At 41.4% G+C, this 20,060-nt stretch overlaps 1 protein-coding gene across 1 annotated transcript in view; it reads right to left on the reverse strand.

The window, feature by feature from the left end:
• The window catches only part of LOC306938122 (protein NLRC3-like), a 359,664-nt gene that overhangs the window by 17,659 nt on the left and 321,945 nt on the right, over positions 1–20,060 (reverse strand). The window contains exons 3-6 of the mRNA XM_079522136.1: positions 11,564–11,671; positions 8,500–8,663; positions 6,419–8,240; positions 3,694–3,858 (exon numbers count right to left, since the gene is read on the reverse strand). Coding sequence (XP_079378262.1) covers positions 3,694–3,858; positions 6,419–8,240; positions 8,500–8,663; positions 11,564–11,671 — 2,259 coding nt within the window. The remainder of the gene's footprint in view (positions 1–3,693; positions 3,859–6,418; positions 8,241–8,499; positions 8,664–11,563; positions 11,672–20,060) is intronic.

The raw sequence follows: 20,060 nt of genomic DNA on the forward strand, positions 1-20,060 counted from the left end.
AACAAATGATACATAATCATATCTGAACTGGGGACCCCCTACCCTGAAGAATGAAGATACATATTGTGAAAATAGCCAAACTACAAGCTCACAAAGCCTCACAGTGAGCTTGTAGATCGGCTAGTTAGACAATGTTTGCCTCTTTCTTCCGTAATATTTGACAATTTGGTTTAAAAAATGTTTTAAAAGTAATATAATTGTACCTTAAATCCTAAACCACACCCAAAGGGTCGGGTCGGGACAACCACACCCAAAGGGTCGGGTCGGGACAACCACACCAATGTAACTCCTTGCAACTCAATGAGTTTAATTGGTGTGGTTTTATCTTTTAAAAAAACACTTTGTCCCGACCCAACCCTTTGGTGTGGTTTGGCCTTTAGAAATGTACAGATACTCTGTATACTGTACACTTATACTGTTGGTTTGTCTACTGTTCAGTGAGAAAACAATGCTGCACATTAAGCTAATCATCTGGGGACCCCCTTGGGGGTCCAGACCCTCAGTTTGGGAACCACAGACCTAGACTAATAGAATGATAATTGATTGGTACAGTAGGTAGATGCAGACTATTGATTATGTATTCATGCTTATCACTGTAAAGCTCGATAACTGTGGCGTAGCTACAAGGGGTTGAAGTCGAAAGTAGCCGATCTACAAGCTCACAAGTGTTGAATCCTCGACGTGCTGTGATTCAATTCAGTTCAATTTTATTAAAGTGTCAACTCACAACAAGTTGTCTCAAGACACTTTACATGTAGAGCAGAGAACCAACATAGATCCCACCCTGAGCATTAAGCAATTTGGAGACAGTGAGCTTGTAGATCAGCTATGTTCAGTGTGCAACCACCCTATATGTTGAAGTAGCCTATACATTTGCCTTAAAGGGAAATTAAACTTTCAATCATCACCACAGCATTCATATTATATTCACATAATACAGTATATAATAAAACAGCAGTGATCAAAATAGATGTGGTAAATGTATCTTACTTTAGAACTTCTAGTCTACAGTGTGGGCTCTTCAGTGAAGCACAGAGCAGCTCCACTAGTCCTGAGTACTGCAGGTCGTTTTCACTGAGGTCCAATTCTCTCAAATGGGAAGGATTAGAGCTGAGAGCTGAAGACACAACTTCAACGTCTGTCTTACTGAGCTGACAGCCAACAAGTCTGTAAATGCAGATTAAATAAGAGATCAAAACAAATTATACCTCATTCACTGTCATGGAATTTAACTAAAACATCTCCTATCTAGTTATCCAGACATACATATAGACACCACTTGACAGCACAGAATGACTGTACAGAGGAAGATAGACATTTTGATATCAAAGATTTCAACCAGCAGTTGAAGGAGTGAAATGAAGACAGAACAACAACATTGTATATTTACTGCCGCGCTGTGTAAAAGCTTTACAAACAAGCTGCTGGAGACCAGCATTCAGTCTCTATTTCTGTTCCCTGTCTCCTCAAGCTGGGCCACAGCTGTAGGCTTTACTGTTAGTTTGAATTTACCCCAATATTATAATATTGCATAACCTACAATATTATACCATTTCATAACCTACAATATTATAACATTTCATAACCTACAATATTATAACATTTCATAACCTACAATAATAACATTTCATAACCTACAATATTATTACATTTCATAACCTAAAGAATGTTATGTGTTGTTTTTGGCAGCACATTTTGATTTTAGTTTTAGTCATAGTCTCTTGAATAGCTTTCATTTCATTTTAGTCACCTGGAATGTTTTAGTGTTTAGTCTAGTTTTAGTCGGCTAAATGTCATAAGATTTTAGTCGACTAAATCTACAGTTGATTTAGTCGACTAAAATGTATTGTGGCGGGCCTTGATGCCGTCATAATGACAGATTTTTGCTGAAAATAGCCGATCTACAGCGCGACGCGCTGTGAGCTTGTAGATCGGCTATTTTCAGCATGCAATCAAGTGTAAAATGACTTATACTGGATATCTTGTCCACTAGTCCCCTCCTAACATTTTAGTCTAGTTTGTATTTGTTGACAAAATTGTCAGTATATTTAGTCTTAGTTTTAGTCATCATAGCTTAGTTTTCATTTAGTTTCCATTTAGTTTTCCTCAGTGGAAAAAGGTAGTCGACGAACATTTTTTGTCATAGTTTTAGTCGACAAAAACAACACTGGTTATAACATTTCATAACCTACAATATTATAACATTTCATAACCTACAATATGGAACAAGAGACAGAACCAGGACATGCTAGTGATGCTCTGACCAGTTGGACAGTTATAAGAATGATGAAAGAATTATCCAATTTTCTTTTCTTTTTTGTTAACCCAAGAAAAGGAAATGAGCAACTCCAAACGTTGCATCAAACATATGCAAAGCAGATATAAGAAGTGTCTAATATTATGAATAATGTTCTGGGTCGCACATAGACGATCTACAAGCTCACAAGCGTTGCGTCCTCGACGCGTTGTGAGCTTGTACATCAGCTGTTTATGGTGTGTAATCCAGTTGTATGACCAAGTAGCTCAGAAGCCTATACATTTGCCTTAAAGGGTTATTACACTTTCAAACATATTTGGGTCATTTTAACATCTACTCAGGCCCATAAGCTTGGGTTACCATGATATCAAGCTTATACATATTCTCACCTCAGCAATCATATTATATTCACATAATACAGTGCATAATAAACAGAAGTGATTACAATTTATGTGGTAAATGTATCTTACTTTAGAACTTCCAGTCTACTGTGTGGGCTCTTCAGCGAAGCACAGAGCAGCTCCACTAGTCCTGAGTCCTGCAGGTCGTTTTTACTGAGGTCCAATTCTCTCAAATGGGAAGGATTAGAGCTGAGAGCTGAAGACACAACTTCAACGTCTGTCTTTCTGAGTTTACAGCCAACAAGTCTGTAAATGCAGATTAAAAAAGATATTATAAAAACAAATGACACATAAACAATTATTTGAACTGAGGACCCAATACCCTGACAAGCAAGAATTGTAGGCATTTCATTTAGTTTGACTCGGCTGCACAGATACATGTTGTGTTTGCGTCTTCTGTAATATTCGCCAATTTACCAAATTGGTTTTAAAAATGTTTTAAAAGTCATTAAATTGTACCTTTAGAAATGTGCAGATACTAGTCTGTATACACTTAAACTGTATGTTGGTGTGTTTACTGTTAAGTGAGAAACCACACTAGTTGCACATTAAGCTAATCATCTGGGGACCCCCTTGGGGGTCCAGACCCTCAGTTTGGGAACCACAGGCCTAGACTAATATAATGATATTTGATTGGTACAGTAGGTAGATGCAGGATATTGATTATGTGTTGATCTGTTGCGTACCTCGGTAAAGCTTGATAACTGTGGCGTAGCTACAACGGGTCGCACATAGACGATCTACAAGCTCACAAGCGTTGCGTCCTCGACGCGTTGTGAGCTTGTACATCAGCTGTTTATGGTGTGTAATCCAGTTGTATGACCAAGTAGCTCAGAAGCCTATACATTTGCCTTAAAGGGTTATTACCCTTTCAAACATATTTGCGTAATTTTAACATCTACTCAGGCCCATAAACTTGGGTTACCATGATATCAAGCTTATTAATATTCTCACCACAGCAATCATATTATATTCACATAATACAGTGCATAATAAACAGAAGTGATTAAAATGAATGTGGTAAATGTATCTTACTTTAGAACTTCCAGTCTACAGTGTGGGCTCTTCAGTGAAGCACAGAGTCCTGAGTCCTGCATGTCGTTTTCACTGAGGTCCAATTCTCTCAAATGGGAAGGATTAGAGCTGAGAGCTGAAGACACAACTTCAACGTCTGTCTTACTGAGCTGACAGCCAACAAGTCTGTAAATGCAGATAAAATAAGAGATCAAAACAAATGATACCTCATTCACTGTCATGGAATTTAACTAAACCATCTCCTATCTAGTTATCCAGACATACGTATAGACACCACTTGACAGCACAGAATGACTGTACAGAGGAAGATAGACATTTTGATATCAAAGATTTCAACCAGCAGTTGAAGGAGTGAAATGAAGACTGAACAACAACATTGCATATTTACTGCCTAAACTGTGTAAAAGCTTTACAAACAAGCTGCTGGACACCAGCATTCAGTCTCTATTTCTGTTCCCTGTCTCCTCAAGCTGGGCCACAGCTGTAGGCTTTACTGTTAGTTTGAATTTACCCCAATATTATAATATTGCATAACCTACAATATTATACCATTTCATAACCTACAATATTATACCATTTCATAACCTACAATATTATAACATTTCATAACCAACAATATTATACCATTTCATAACCTACAATATTATACCATTTCATAACCTTCAATATTATAACATTTCATAACCTACAATAATAACATTTCATAACCTACAATATTATTACATTTCATAACCTAAATAATGTTATGTGTTGTTTTTGGCAGCACATTTTGATTTTAGTTTTAGTCATAGTCTCTTGAATAGCTTTCATTTAATTTTAGTCACCTGGAATGTTTTAGTGTTTTGTCTAGTTTTAGTCGGCTAAATGTCATAAGATTTTAGTCGACTAAATCTACAGTTGAATTAGTCGACTAAAATGTATTGTGGCGGGCCTTGATGCCGTCATGACAGATTTTTGCTGAAAATAGCCGATCTACAAGCTCACAGCGCGTTGCGCTGCGACGCCTTGTGAGCTTGTAGATCGGCTATTTTCAGCATGCAATCAAGTGTAAAATGACTTATACTGGATATCTTGTCCACTAGTCCCCTCCTAACATTTTAGTCTAGTTTGTATTTGTTGACAAAATTGTCAGTATATTTAGTCTTAGTTTTAGTCATCATAGCTTAGTTTTCATTTAGTTTTCCTCAGTGGAAAAAGGTAGTCGACGAACATTTTTTGTCATAGTTTTAGTCGACAAAAACAACACTGGTTATAACATTTCATAACCTACAATATTATAACATTTCATAACCTACAATATGGAACAAGAGACAGAACCAGGACATGCTAGTGATGCTCTGACCAGCTGGACAGTTATAAGAATGATGAAAGAATTATCCAATTTTCTTTTCTTTTTTGTTAACCCAAGAAAAGGAAATGAGCAACTCCAAACGTTGCATCAAACATATGCACAGCAGATATAAGAAGTGTCTAATATTATTAATAATGTTCCTTTGTCCCACTACGCTACTGGGTGGTAACTGTTATCTTTATTTTGAACGGTGCAAAAACATAATCTTTTCTTTTTACTTTTCTTTTTTTCTGTTTGTTTATTATTTCATTTTTTTATGTTTTTAGTTATCCTTCTGACGCTGACAATTGATTTAATTCGCCAGCTACAACACTTAGGACCCAAACAACATTATCTTTAAATTCTTGCCAGAATGTTGTGCACCTTTATGCTAGCCAGATGATGACACTTAAGACTTTGATGACCCCATAGGCTTTCCTCTGCCTTATCACACACATGGTCCCTGGAGGATGGACCCTACAGATCATATCACACACATGGTCCCTGGAGGATGGACCCTACAGATCATATCACACACATGGTCCCTGGAGGATGGACCCTACAGATCATATCACACACATGGTCCCTGGAGGATGGACCCTACAGATCATATCACACACATGGTCCCTGGAGGATGGACCCTACAGATCATATCACACACATGGTCCCTGGAGGATGGACCCTACAGATCATATCATACACATGGTCTCTGAAGGATGGACCCTACAGATCATATCACACACATGGTCTCTGAAGGATGGACCCTACAGATCATATCACACACATGGTCCCTGGAGGATGGACCCTACAGATCATATCACACACATGGTCTCTGAAGGATGGACCCTACAGATCATATCACACACATGGTCTCTGGAGGATGGACCCTACAGATCATATCACACACATGGTCCCTGGAGGATGGACCCTATAGATGAAGTGACTCCATGGCCTTTCCCTCTAGGTCAACTTTGTACCACTTTCAAAAGCTTTGGCTGTTGTTTATATTACATCGCATCGAGGGACTCGCTTTGATAATAAACCAGACCTACAAGCTGTCAATGTGTTGCGATGCAAAGTATTGTATGCTTATAGATCATTTGTTATTGACGAGTGACACCTTTCAACTTGTTCTACTGAGTGCTTTCACCACAGTGAAGCGGGTTTAACGTTGGGTATTTTAGCTGTCTTTTATGGTGTTAAAAGGGGCGTGGAACAATGCAGAACAATGCAGACAATACACACAATACCCACAATACCACACAATACCACTAATCACTATTTGAAATACAGACAGCATTATTGGAACTTTTATGTCAACCTTCATTTACAATTATAGTGTTAACTGTAATGGCAGATTGACTCTAGGATGTTTCTATTCACTCGACTACTAACCGAGCCTTTCTGCAGTTCCTCACAGCTGGGATCAGTCTCCTTCGCCCCTCCACTGATGTGTTGTATTTGTCCAGGTCCAACTCTTCCAGAACCTCCTCTGACATCTGCAGCATGACGGCCAGAGCTGAACACTGGGTCTCAGACAGTTTCTCTGTTTTGTTCTCTGACTTCAGGAACTGTTGGATCTCCTGATGTAATGAGTTGTCGTTCATCTCCATCAGACAGTGGAAGATGTTGATACATCTGTCAGGAGAGGCATCACCAGTTAACATCCCCTTCAGGTTATGGATGGCTTTCTGGATCTCTTTTGGACTGTTCTCTGTCTGACCCAGCAGACCTCCTAACAGACTCTGGTTGGACTTCAGTGAGAGGCCATGAAGGAAGCGAACAAGTAGGTCCAGGTGGCCATTTTTACTCTTCTGGGATTTTTTCATAGCAGCTTTCAGGAAGTCAGAGAGGGAGCTGAAACTGTAGATTTCATCTCCCAGGAATGTATTCAGTACCTTCATGTTCTCCTGTGTGAAACAGTGGAACAGGTAGACTGCAGCCAGAAACTCCTGGATGCTCAGATGAACAAAGCTGTAGACCGTTTTCTGGAAGAGCACACTCTCTCTTTTGAAGATCTGCGTGCACACTCCTGAGTACAGCGCGGCGTCTTTCACATCAAGACCACACTCTTCCAGGTCTTCTTGGTAGAACATGATGCTACTTTTCTTCAGATGTTGAAATGCCAGCTTGCCCAGATTCAGAAGAACATCCCTGTCAGTCTTTGTGAGCTGCTGTTGAGTCCCCTTTTTCTTTTTTTTCTTTTTTTTCTTTTTCACATCATGAGTCTCATCATACTTCTGCTTCTTCCTGTTTGTCAGAACCAACAGGAATTGGCAGCACATCTCAGTCAGGGTCTTGGGCAGCTGTCCTATCGTGGTGTGTGTCCTCAACATGTCCAGCAGAACGGTAGCAATGATCCAACAGAAGAGTGGGATGTAACACATGATGTGGAGGCTCCTCGATGTCTTCAAGTGTGAGAGGACTCTGTCGGCCAGCTTCTCTTCACTGAATCTCTTCCTGAAGTACTTCTCCTTCTGGGGGTCTGTGAACCCTCGCACTTCTGTCACCATGTCAACACATGCAGGAGGGATCTGATTGGCTGCTGCTGGTCTGGTGGTTATCCAGAGGAGGGCTGAGGGGAGCAGATTCCTCTTGATGAGGTTTGTCAACAGATAATCCACTGATGATGTCACTGTGACATCAGAGATGATTTCATTTTTGTCGAAGTGCAATGGAAACCTGCTTTCATCGAGGCCATCAAAGATGAAGCAAACTTTCCAGGCAGCGAGCTGCTCTGCTGTGACCTTCTTTAATGTTGGGTGGAAATCATGGATCAGTTTGAGAAGGCTGTACTGCTTATCTCTGACCAAGTTCAGCTCCCGGAATGAAAAGAGAACCAGGAGATCTATATCTTGATTCTCCAAACCTCTTGCCCAGTCCAGAGCAAACTTGCGCACAGAGAATGTTTTTCCAATGCCAGCGATGCCTTCGGTCAGAACACTTGTGCTGGTTGTCTCTCTGCCAGGGAGGAGGATCTTAAAGATTTTACAGCAGTTGATTGGTTCGTCATGGAAGGTCTTCATGTTGGAAGCTGTCTCAAGCTGTATCACCTCATGTTGGCAATTAACCCCTTCACTCTCTCCCGCTGAGATGTAGAGCTCTGAGTAGGTGCTGGTGACGGAGGTTCCAGACTCTTCCGTCATGTCGTCTTTCACTTCATCAAGACTGTCCAAACTGACCTTATAATCGTTCAAATCATCCTGCAGACTGACATCTGAAATGAGAAGAAAATGTTTTAAACATTGAGGTTAATTTATAGCTTTACATGTTTACAGCACACATTACTAATTAATTACCCCCAGAAAATATGCTTTTTGATAAGCAACATTGCCAAAGGTAAGGTAAGATCAGCTGTTTTTGTCCAGGATTGATAATTGTTTAGCTTCATTATTTGCACTTAGATATAATTGATACACACCGATAATTTGAACATTTAGTCTGACTATGAATTTTCAATGAGTGCACATTCTTACTTTGTCCAGGTGTGGTTTGACTGGGTGTCTTCAGTCCAGGTGTGGTTTGACTGGGTGTCTTCAGTCCAGGTGTGGTTTGACTGGGTGTCTTCAGTCCAGGTGTGGTTTGACTGGGTGTCTTCAGTCCAGGTGTCTGATCAGCCTCAGTCACAACGCACCCCTCTCTGTGGACACGAATACATATAATAGTTATTCTAATATGTACATACACTGTGTGTGTGTGTGTGTGTGTGTGTGTGTGTGTGTGTGTGTGTGTGTGTGTGTGTGTGTGTGTGTGTGTGTGTGTGTGTGTGTGTGAGAGACCATATAGCTCCTTGTAAAACAATGTGATAAGAATGAAGGATAAGATATCAGCAGTTTACTGTAAACCATGTGACCACAGCAGAGGAAGATGGCAATTTGCTGCTTTCTGCTCTCTAGTTCTAGGCGATGCTTTCTGTACCCGTGATCTGTATCCTGAAGCACTTGTTGTAGAGTTTTCCAAGTTTGTGCATCCACTATTGTGGATGCACAAACTGCATGGAGTCTGTCTCATTTATCTCCAAAATATGATGGAATATGATTACAGCTCACATTTCATATCACACACTAGCCCCCCTAAAAAAAAAAATCGATATTCATTTTTAATAAATCGATACATATCGTTGGGATATAATATATGAATATATAATATATAATATATCGTTACATGCCTAGTCGTGAAGTGATTGTCATCACTCACCCATCACCGCTGAAGTGCCCTTGAGCAAGGCACTGAACCCCCAACTGCTCCAGTGGAGCTGCTTAGTGGTTAACAGTATAAGACTGTGGTTGTACTGGTCAGTACAACAGTATAAGACTGTGGTTGTACTGGTCAGTACAACAGTATAAGGTGACATTCACATCAGAAAGCTTTGCTGCGATTAAAACGAATCCTGCTGCCCATTGTCAGAAAGTGCACTTTGTTTGGCAGGTGTGAAGGCTCATTCGAATCCTAATGCGTATCAAAGAACCGCATTCTACTCCGAGCAAAAACGGGGGTTTCGCTTCGCTTCCAATCGCACTTGATTACATTCGGTGCAGGTGTGAATGCAATCCACAGTACATAAAGGAAATTAAGCAAACAATGTGGCGGGTGAGGAGCTGAACACAGTTGGAGACGGAGAAGGCATATTTTACGCAAAGATGTCCCGTTACCGTGGATAGACGTGGTCGAATGAGGAGACTGAAGCCCTGATCGAAATGAGGATGAGTACATTAATCAATTGCTTAAGGAAACACATAAAAACACTGCAGTGTAGCCTACAGAATATTCTGTCTGTCTGTCTGTCTGTGCGTGCCGTAAACATGGAGTGCTGTCACTGTGTGTGTGGGGACTGGGTAGTAGGGACTTTCATCTCGATAAACTTGTAAACATTTTGCGCTGCTGTCTGTTATATCAGTGCGCTCAGCGCTGTGCCTCCATGCCCAAAAGAACAGTGCGTGGCTGCGTGCGTAGAGAGAGAGAGAGGGGGGGGGGGGGGGGGGGGGGGGTGATAATTTTATCACCATGGATTTCACTGTGTAGGCTAGTTTATGAATGGAACACATTGATAAAGGTCCCCCCTGCTGCGTTTCCAATTGCTGCGGATGACAGTGTGAAGGAAAACCGCAGCAAATTAAATATGCAAGAATCCCAATTTCTCCGAAGTATTAGGTGAGAATGTGACCTAAGACTGTGGTTGTACTGGTCAGCTCCCAGGTTTTAATGTGTGTGTCTCTATGTGCAGGGCGTTGCTGAAAATGAGCACTTGTGCTCAGATACTATCCTGGGTAAATAAAGGATAAAGAAAACAGTTTATTACATAGACAGGACATCATGCACACAAGCAGTCAGTCTGTATAGTGCAGCTTCACCTCTGAACTCCACATTGTCTGGAGTCTGACTTCCTGTCTGAAAAGACCTTTATGGTTCAGATAAATGTGGTTCTATCTGATTGGTTTAACACCAGTTCAGATAAATGTGGTTCTATCGTACCTGATTGGTTTAACACCAGTTCAGATAAATGTGGTTCTATCGTACCTGATTGGTTTAACCCATTCTGGGCGGGAATCCCTTTTGGTGTTTAAAGCATTATGTTATACTTTAGCTATTGAAAAATAGCGGTGGTGCGCTACGAGCTCGTAGGTCTGCTATTTTAGAAATATCGTGAAAATGTGGCTCAAATTTGGAATATATATTCTTTCAGAGCGAACGTTTTTAACTCAAATCTTTGCTTCTAGGGGTTCCCTGGAACAACATATTTTCAGATTTCATATGTATTTGGCCTCCGACGGCCAAATACATATGATTCTCGGGGTCCTTGACATGAAATAGTTTGAGAACGACTAACATAGAAACAGGGTTTTTCAGAAAACTGTTTGTAGAGTCAAAATGTGTCAAAAGAGATCAATGTGGTTCTATCTGATTGGTTTAACACCAGTTCAGATAAATGTGGTTCTATCTGATTGGTTTAACACCAGTTCAGATAAATGTGGTTCTATCTGATTGGTTTAACACCAGTTCAGATAAATGTGGTTCTATCTGATTGGTTTAACACCAGTTCAGATAAATGTGGTTCTATCGGATTGGTTTAACACCAGTTCAATTCTATCTTCTGTATTGTCAACAAGATGGAGACATGAGAGTGACAGGCAGGAGAGGCCATTACAGTCACCTCAACAAGATGGAGACATGAGAGTGACAGGCAGGAGAGGCCATTACAGTCACCTCAACAAGATGGAGACATGAGAGTGACAGGCAGGAGAGGCCATTACAGTCACCTCAACAAGATGACATAATAACAGGCAGGATACGCCATTATGAAATTATCACTTGTGCTTTAGTAATTTGCATGTGCCTTATTGTGTTGTCATATCATAGTGTTGTGTATATTGTACATCATCATCATAGAAAATGTTTGTGTGAATGAAAAGGTCAATTAGTTAAAGATACTTTTTTAGTTTCTTTATTTTTAGTGTCCTCTCATGACATTGTATGACAAGAAAATGTAATAAAATGTGCAATAACATAATAGAAATATATTGTACAGGAGGATTCACATACTTGTGTGGAGGTCCAGGTTCATTACTGAAGTTAGGACCCCATTCTTTAGACCAGTCACTCTTCATAGACACACAGCTGGGTGTTGGAGACTCTGCTCTGTGGTGAACACTTCTGGAATCATAGAAATATTCTTACAATTATCACATTAATTAAAAAAAGACTGTGTTCAAAACTATGTATTATGTCTCATTATCCAGGTATAGTAGAGTACAATCATTAGGTGTCCCCTCACAACATACACAATGGAAACATAACAATAATAGATAGATAGATTTAACAGTGTGTTACATAGACAGGACATCATGCACACAAGCAGTCAGTCTGTATAGTGCAGCTTCACCTCTGAACTCCACATTGTGATTTGTACAACTTAATAGGCCTATCTCACAGCCCGTTTTTCACGCCCACTTCCGGTAAATAGTGGTGACTTTAACATGGGCATTTACACGTTTTTTTCTCTGGAGAATCTAAGTACATTTTCTAATGTAAAAATGTGACAGACCAATATTATTATGAAGCAAACAAGATGGTAAATCAGGTCGAGCAGATAGAACAAACCTTACCTTGAGAAAACAAAAGTTGTAGACTTCTTAAATAACCTCTTTTAACATGTAGCGTCTATGGAGTGACGTCACGCTATCACCACTAACCCCGAAAGGGGGCGTATTTAGGGGGGCGGGGAAATTCTGTGAGATAGGCTTATTCACAAACTGCACACATCATAGTAATTTGTAATCTATAGTTAAAGATGGAGTGCCGTAAGGGGCACGGTGGCACAGTTGGTAGTGCTGTCGCCTCACAGCTAGAAGGTCCTGGGTTCGATTCCCGCTGGGGACACTGTGGGCGTGTTCCCTCATCCGCGTCATCAGTGCCCATACCCGAGGTGGGGTTGGCGAAAGGGCCCTTCTGTGTGGAGTTTGCATGTTCTCCCCGTGTCCCCTAGGATAGGTACCCTCACAAAAACATGCAGTAATCCTGGTCTCTAAAAAACTACCTCCCCCTGGCTAGCCGGGGCGCCTGATGGAGGGGAAAGGAACTGGTCGGAATAACGTGTTCCTTCCACGCGCTACGTCCGACCAGGGAAATTCCCCCCTGTCAGGTGAAAAGAAGCAGCTTGGACTCCTCATGCATAGAAGGAGGCATGAGGTCAGTCCACTGCCCCCCCAGGTTGGCAGAGGAAGCGCAGCACCCAGGATCACATTAGATAATTGGCACTGGGTGAAAAAACTGGGTTGCAAAATCGTGGGATAAAAATTATAAACTTAAAGATGGTACAGTACAGTATTGTATGTGTCTATGGCGTTAACATTACTCTAATGGACCCCCAGGTGTGGTTATAATATTCAAATATGTCTTCTCTGTGTATGCTTTAAATTTCTTCCTGAAAGCTGAAAACCATTGAGTCATATCATAGTGTTGTGTATATTGTATAGTGTGTAAATTGTACAGGAGGATTCACATACTTGTCTGGAGGTCCAGGTTCATTACTGAAGTTAGGACCCAATCCTTTAGACCGGTCACTCTTCACAGACAGAAGGCTGGGTGTTGGAGACTCTGCTCTGTGGTGAACACTTCTGGAATCATATAAATATTCTTACAATTATCACATTAATTTAAAAAAGACTGTGTTCAAAACTATGTATTATGTCTCATTATCCAGGTATAGTAGAGTACAATCATTAGGTGTCCCCTCACAACATACACAATGGAAACATAACAATAATAGATAGATAGATTTAACAGTGTGTTACATAGACAGGACATCATGCACACAAGCAGTCAGTCTGTATAGTGCAGCTTCACCTCTGAACTCCACATTGTGATTTGTACAACTTAATTCACAAACTGCACACATCATAGTAATTTGTAATCTATAGTTAAAGATGGAGTGCCGTAAGGGGCACGGTGGCACAGTTGGTAGTGCTGTCGCCTCACAGCTAGAAGGTCCTGGGTTCGATTCCCGCTGGGGACACTGTGGGCGTGTTCCCTCCTCCGCGTCATCAGTGCCCATACCCGAGGTGGGGTTGGCGAAAGGGCCCTTCTGTGTGGAGTTTGCATGTTCTCCCCGTGTCCCCTAGGATAGGTACCCTCACAAAAACATGCAGTAATCCTGGTCTCTAAAAAACTACCTCCCCCTGGCTAGCCGGGGCACCTGATGGAGGGGAAAGGAACTGGTCGGAATAACGTGTTCCTTCCACGCGCTACGTCCGACCAGGGAAATTCCCCCCTGTCAGGTGAAAAGAAGCAGCTTGGACTCCTCATGCATAGAAGGAAGCATGAGGTCAGTCCACTGCCCCCCCAGGTTGGCAGAGGAAGCGTAGCGCCCAGGATCACATTAGATAATTGGCACTGGGTGAAAAAACTGGGTTGCAAAATCGTGGGATAAAAATTATAAACTTAAAGATGGTACAGTACAGTATTGTATGTGTCTATGGTGTTAACATTACTCTAATGGACCCCCAGGTGTGGTTATAATATTCAAATATGTCTTCTCTGTGTATGCTTTAAATTTCTTCCTGAAAGCTGAAAACCATTGAGTCATATCATAGTGTTGTGTATATTGTATAGTGTGTAAATTGTACAGGAGGATTCACATACTTGTCTGGAGGTCCAGGTTCATTACTGAAGTTAGGACCCAATCCTTTAGACCGGTCACTCTTCACAGACAGAAGGCTGGGTGTTGGAGACTCTGCTCTGTGGTGAACACTTCTGGAATAATAGAAATATTCTTACAATTATCACATTAATTAAAAAAAGACTGTGTTCAAAACTATGTATTATGTGACGTCTCATTATCCAGGTATAGTAGAGTAAGTGAATGTGAGACATAATCGGGTGTGATGTTTGACATGCAGTAATGACGTCATAGGGCCGTTGACCATCAGAGATGCCAGGGCCGATTTTCTTAGCCAGTCCGTGCCTGTGTGTGTGTGTGTGTGTGTGTGTGTGTGTGTGTGTGTGTGTGTGTGTGTGTGTGTGTGTGTAGCTGTGTGTCAGCAAACATTGACTGTTTTCTGGTGTATTTTGACTGTAGGTTTCATGAAGAGCAAAGATGAGTCAGTGTGAGGAGAGAGAGGAGGAGGGAGCTGACAAACATCACATCCACAGAGTGATTGGTTTAACCCATTCTGGGTGGGAACCCCTTTTGGTGTTTAAAGCATTATGTTATACTTTAGCTATTGAGATATAGCGGTGCCGCGCTACAAGCTTGTAGGTCTGCTATTTTAGAAAAATCGTGAAAATGTGGCGCAAATTTGGAATATATATTATTTCAGAGCGAACGTTTTTAACTCAAATCTTTGCTTCTAGGGGTTCCCTGGAACAACATATTTTCAGATTTCATATGTATTTGGCCTCCGACGGCCAAATACATATGATTCTCGGGGTCCTTGACATGAAATAGTTTGAGAACGACTAACATAGAAACAGGGTTTTTCAGAAAACTGTTTGTAGAGTCAAAATGTGTCAAAAGAGATCAATGTGGTTCTATCTGATTGGTTTAACACCAGTTCAGATAAATGTGGTTCTATCTGATTGGTTTAACACCAGTTCAGATAAATGTGGTTCTATCTGATTGGTTTAACACCAGTTCAGATAAATGTGGTTCTATCTGATTGGTTTAACACCAGTTCAGATAAATGTGGTTCTATCTGATTGGTTTAACACCAGTTCAGATAAATGTGGTTCTATCTGATTGGTTTAACACCAGTTCAGATAAATGTGGTTCTATCTGATTGGTTTAACACCAGTTCAGATAAATGTGGTTCTATCGGATTGGTTTAACACCAGTTCAGATAAATGTGGTTCTATCTGATTGGTTTAACACCAGTTCAGATAAATGTGGTTCTATCTGATTGGTTTAACACCAGTTCAGATAAATGTGGTTCTATCTGATTGGTTTAACACCAGTTCAGATACATGTGGTTCTATCTGATTGGTTTAACACCAGTTCAGATAAATGTGGTTCTATCGGATTGGTTTAACACCAGTTCAATTCTATCTTCTGTATTGTCAACAAGATGGAGACATGAGAGTGACAGGCAGGAGAGGCCATTACAGTCACCTCAACAAGATGGAGACATGAGAGTGACAGGCAGGAGAGGCCATTACAGTCACCTCAACAAGATGGAGACATGAGAGTGACAGGCAGGAGAGGCCATTACAGTCACCTCAACAAGATGGAGACATGAGAGTGACAGGCAGGAGAGGCCATTACAGTCACCTCAACAAGATGACATAATAACAGGCAGGATACGCCATTATGAAATTATCACTTGTGCTTTAGTAATTTGCATGTACCTTATTGTGTTGTCATATCATAGTGTTGTGTATATTGTACATCATCATCATAGAAAATGTTTGTGTGAATGAAAAGGTCAATTAGTTAAAGATACTTTTTTAGTTTATTTATTTTTAGTGTCCTCTCATGACATTGCATGACAAGAAAATGTAATAAAATGTGCAATAACATAAATATATTGTACAGGAGGATTCACATACTTGTGTGGAGGTCCAGGTTCATTGCTGAAGTTAGGACCCCATTCTTTAGACCAGTCACTCTTCATAGACACACAGCTGGGTGTTGGAGACTCTGCTCTGTGGTGAACACTTCTGGAATCATAGAAATATTCTTACAATTATCACATTAATTAAAAAAAGACTGTGTTCAAAACTATGTATTATGTCTCATTATCCAGGTATAGTAGAGTACAATCATTAGGTGCCCCCTCACAACATAAACAAAGGAAACATAACAATAATAGATAGATAGATAGATTTAACAGTGTGTTACATAGACAGGACATCATGCACACAAGCAGTCAGTCTGTATAGTGCAGCTTCACCTCTGAACTCCACATTGTGATTTGTACAACTTAATTCACAAACTGCACACATCATAGTAATTTGTAATCTATAGTTAAAGATGGAGTGCCGTAAGGGGCACGGTGGCACAGTTGGTAGTGCTGTCGCCTCACAGCTAGAAGGTCCTGGGTTCGATTCCCGCTGGGGACACTGTGGGCGTGTTCCCTCCTCCGCGTCATCAGTGCCCATACCCGAGGTGGGGTTGGCGAAAGGGCCCTTCTGTGTGGAGTTTGCATGTTCTCCCCGTGTCCCCTAGGATAGGTACCCTCACAAAAACATGCAGTAATCCTGGTCTCTAAAAAACTACCTCCCCCTGGCTAGCCGGGGCGCCTGATGGAGGGGAAAGGAACTGGTCGGAATAACGTGTTTCTTCCACGCGCTACGTCCGACCAGGGAAATTCCCCCCTGTCAGGTGAAAAGAAGCAGCTTGGACTCCTCATGCATAGAAGGAGGCATGAGGTCAGTCCACTGCCCCCCCAGGTTGGCAGAGGAAGCGCAGCGCCCAGGATCACATTAGATAATTGGCACTGGGTGAAAAAACTGGGTTGCAAAATCGTGGGATAAAAATTATAAACTTAAAGATGGTACAGTATTGTATGTGTCTATGGCGTTAACATTACTCTAATGGACCCCCAGGTGTGGCTATAATATTCAAATATGTCTTCTCTGTGTATGCTTTAAATTTCTTCCTGAAAGCTGAAAACCATTGAGTCATATCATAGTGTTGTGTATATTGTATAGTGTGTAAATTGTACAGGAGGATTCACATACTTGTCTGGAGGTCCAGGTTCAGTACTGAAGTTAGGACCCAATCCTTTAGACCGGTCACTCTTCACAGACAGAAGGCTGGGTGTTGGAGACTCTGCTCTGTGGTGAACACTTCTGGAATAATAGAAATATTCTTACAATTATCACATTAATTAAAAAAAGACTGTGTTCAAAACTATGTATTATGTGACGTCTCATTATCCAGGTATAGTAGAGTAAGTGAATGTGAGACATAATCGGGTGTGATGTTTGACATGCAGTAATGACGTCATAGGGCCGTTGACCATCAGAGATGCCAGGGCCGATTTTCTTAGCCAGTCCGTGCCTGTGTGTGTGTGTGTGTGTGTGTGTGTGTTAGGGCATTAACATAAAAATCGATTAGTCGACTAGTCGAATAGCAAAACGGTAGTCGACACTGTAAATAAAAAATCGGGTAATCGTTAATATTATTTTATTTTTTTACAGCAGACATGCAGCTGTGAGCTCTGTGGTTGTGTTGGTAGTTCTCCAACTTAAGTACTAATCCATTCCTGGCTGATTGTTTTCATATCATATACAAGCCGACTGTACGTGGGTTTTGCCGTCACCGTCACTCGTGTAGGTGCGGTGTGCTGCGATGGCACTGGCAGCATTTAAGACAGATTTTCAAACAGCATATGCCTCATAGGCTCATACGCTCAATGGGGACAACTACAGTGTGTAAATACTTTTACTATTGGTGAGTTTATTACTGTAGTTTGTTCAACAAGTTAGATTGGAGACGTGTCGTCGTTTCGTCCGGTAGAGTAGTATAGCAGGAGTCCCTCGACTCCCTCCTCACTCTGCCCAATAATATCCAGTTTGGTGACAGTCAAACTACAGTAGCCCTTGCCGTGATTTCATGATTATTTCTCTTATTAATCTTTCTTCATGCTTATCCAACAAAAGTGCAGGCGTGCGGCATTATTAAAAACAAACAGCTATGCCGCGCGATCATAGTTATAATAGTCGCGGTGGAGTGAAGTAGTTGATCATCTGATTCATAGCCTGGCAAGCCTGCTAGCTAGCAAGCCTAGTATGTAATCATAACCCCCTCCTAGCTTGTAGCTCCTTCTAAAAAACAAAGGAACTGTGGTTGTAACTTGTTGTTGAACATTTAGGGGTGGATGAAAATTATCGCATCGTTCATTCCTCCTCCTCCTCCGTCTACTCTCCACTCTTCTTCTTCTTCTTCTAGTGGTGTTTATTGGCGGTTGGCAAACAAATCTGTGCATTACCGCCACCTACTGTATTCTTAGAGTTACTATACTCTTACTCCTACTTACAAAATAAATAAAAAGTCCACCCAAAGTGATCTCCTTCCATATCTTCTGTCCATAAACAAAACTAGGTAAAAAAGACTATTTCAATAATCCCATCCCCATCAAGCATTATCCATTCTGTTAAGTGCCTCCTACTCCGGGCCCGGAGTAGGCATGAATCCCTCTCTCAGCACACTGTCCAGGTCCTCTCCACTGACGTCATCAATTTTCAGGAATCTCTTTGCCGCATCCAAAATCATTTTAATTCTCTCCGACTTCCCTTTGATCTCTACTGCACAATTAATTATCATAGCGATAAACGCCAAAAAACTTGTTTTGTCCATACAGATGCCCTCAGGCTCAGCTGCATTTCTCTTTTGTTCCTCTGCAACTCCTGCCTCTCTCCTTACTTCACTTTCCTCCACTCTCTTCACTGCTTCGGCATAGGACATGTCCTTCTTTCCAGTTCTAACCTTTTCCACTTTGATTTCCTTTGCCTTCTTAGGACACTGCGCTGACCCTGTATAGTGTTCTCCCCCACAATGCAGGCACTTTGCTGGTTTTTCACTGCAACCCTCGCAGTTTTCCTCACTGCACCTCGGGCATCTTTTAATCCCCCTACATACTGCCGCGACATGTCCATACATTTGACAGCAGAAGCACCGGAGTGGTGCTCTTTCAAACAGCCGCACCCTGTAGCTCAAGTAATGGCAATACACTCGCTCTGGAAGCATGTCCACTTCAAAAGTTAGGCAAACAGACTTGGTCTCTTCTCTTTCCCCATCTCTAAACCGTGTGAGCCGCTTTGCATCCCGTACTCCTTCAACATCAAGAAACTCGTCAGACTTTACTGTAAATGGAACGCCACTGATCACTCCCTTAATTCTCTTTTTTGCTCCTCCCAACCTCATAGTAGTCACTGGACATCCACGGAATGCCCTAGTACGTAGAGCTTGCCTCATCTGATCAGCGTCCGTGCATTCAATTATTACGAGTCCTGTTCTGGTGATCCTCACTGACTTGACTTTTCCAATATTCCGCTCCACACTCTTTGCCACAACTTGTGGCTCACTGAAGATGCCGTCTAGCTGCTTCCCTGCTCTCAACCCGACAACAAAATCCCCCTGCTCTTGGTCACTTTCTGAAGATATCCTCCTTTTCCTTTTGTTTTCACTTCCATGTTCTTTGTCCCTATCTGGATCAATTTCCCGTTCTCCATCCTCGCTTGTCATTTCTTCGGAGTCGTGTCCTGACGCCATTTCAAACTCTCCGCGTCTCTACTCTCCACTCTTCTTCTTCTTCTTCTTCTTTGGGGGTTTTATGGCGGGTTGCTACCCATTTACTAAGGTGTATACCGCCACCGACTGGACTGGAGAGTTAAACTCCAAGATGCAATATAATGAATAATATAAACAAAAAAAAGAAAAGAGTCCACCCAAAGTACTCCCCTTCCATTTCTGACCATTCCTACCTCCCAGACCCTGAGGCCTGAGATGATGTGCAACCTTCCCTTAACATATTGTCCAAGTCTTCGCCAGTGACATCCAGTACATCCAAAAATCTTTTAGCCGCTTCCAATATCATCT

Source organism: Electrona antarctica (assembly GCF_951216825.1).
Source record: "Electrona antarctica genome assembly, chromosome: 15".
In the NCBI taxonomy this organism is placed as follows: domain Eukaryota; kingdom Metazoa; phylum Chordata; class Actinopteri; order Myctophiformes; family Myctophidae; genus Electrona; species Electrona antarctica.